We start from the raw sequence: 670 nt of genomic DNA, 5'->3' as shown, positions 1-670 counted from the left end.
TACCAGAAGTCTATAGTCTGTCAACACCTGGGGGACTTATGAATGACAGGGAACAGTTGGAGGAGTGGAGCGGCCCGCGTGAGGAGAACCAGACAGTATGGAGGCAGGGTACGGAGAAGTGAAGGAGGGAGGGAGGGAGAGAGGCCGGGCCCACATGTGAAAGTCATTACTCAGACTCTAGCTCTAACACAACATTTCTCCTAAAGTGAAGCCCTTCCCCCTTCATCTCTCTTCCTCGGGCCTGCTCCCTCTTTCTAACCTTTGAGCAGGGGGGCTTCCAGAGAGGCTGGTCAGAGGAGCACCCATGGGTGAGGTAAAGAGGGTACGAAATAGAAATGTGATGTCCGTAGAAGTGTGAACTAAAGCATGCCTGCTAAATAGGGTGTCCATAAAAATGTTTGCATCTGAGCACGTGCACGCATGATGTACGGGATGCGATGTGTGCCGGTGGTACATTTCGGGTCCTTCCCTCTCTCAGTGCTCCCCTGAACCCTGCGACTCTCTTCCTTCTTTCCTCTTTCCTTTTTTTTTTCCGAAAGGGGCCCACTTCCTGTAACAGAGGCTGAAAAAAAAAAAAAAAAGTGACTGAACGGGATTGGCGCTCATACAGCAACATCTGGGATCGCTTTGGACAGAGGGGGGGGGGGGGGGGGGGGGGGGGGGGGGGGGG

The 670-nt window shown here is 53.4% G+C and overlaps 1 protein-coding gene across 3 annotated transcripts in view; it reads right to left on the bottom strand.

The window, feature by feature from the left end:
- Window positions 1-670, bottom strand: part of dnm3a (dynamin 3a) — a 22,639-nt gene that overhangs the window by 8,152 nt on the left and 13,817 nt on the right. The window contains exon 16 of one of the 3 annotated variants that reach the window (XM_031868302.1): window positions 37-562. The exons of the other annotated variants lie outside the window; for them this stretch is intronic. Coding sequence (XP_031724162.1) covers window positions 374-562 — 189 coding nt within the window. The 3' untranslated portion in view covers window positions 37-373. Of the gene's footprint in view, window positions 1-36; window positions 563-670 lie in introns of those variants that run through there. 3 annotated transcript variants of the gene reach the window in all.

The sequence above is a fragment of the Anarrhichthys ocellatus genome, unplaced genomic scaffold (genome assembly GCF_004355925.1).
Source record: "Anarrhichthys ocellatus isolate YVR2014 unplaced genomic scaffold, GSC_Weel_1.0 scaffold42, whole genome shotgun sequence".
Classification (NCBI taxonomy): domain Eukaryota; kingdom Metazoa; phylum Chordata; class Actinopteri; order Perciformes; family Anarhichadidae; genus Anarrhichthys; species Anarrhichthys ocellatus.
This window is presented reverse-complemented; position numbering and strand designations above follow the sequence as displayed.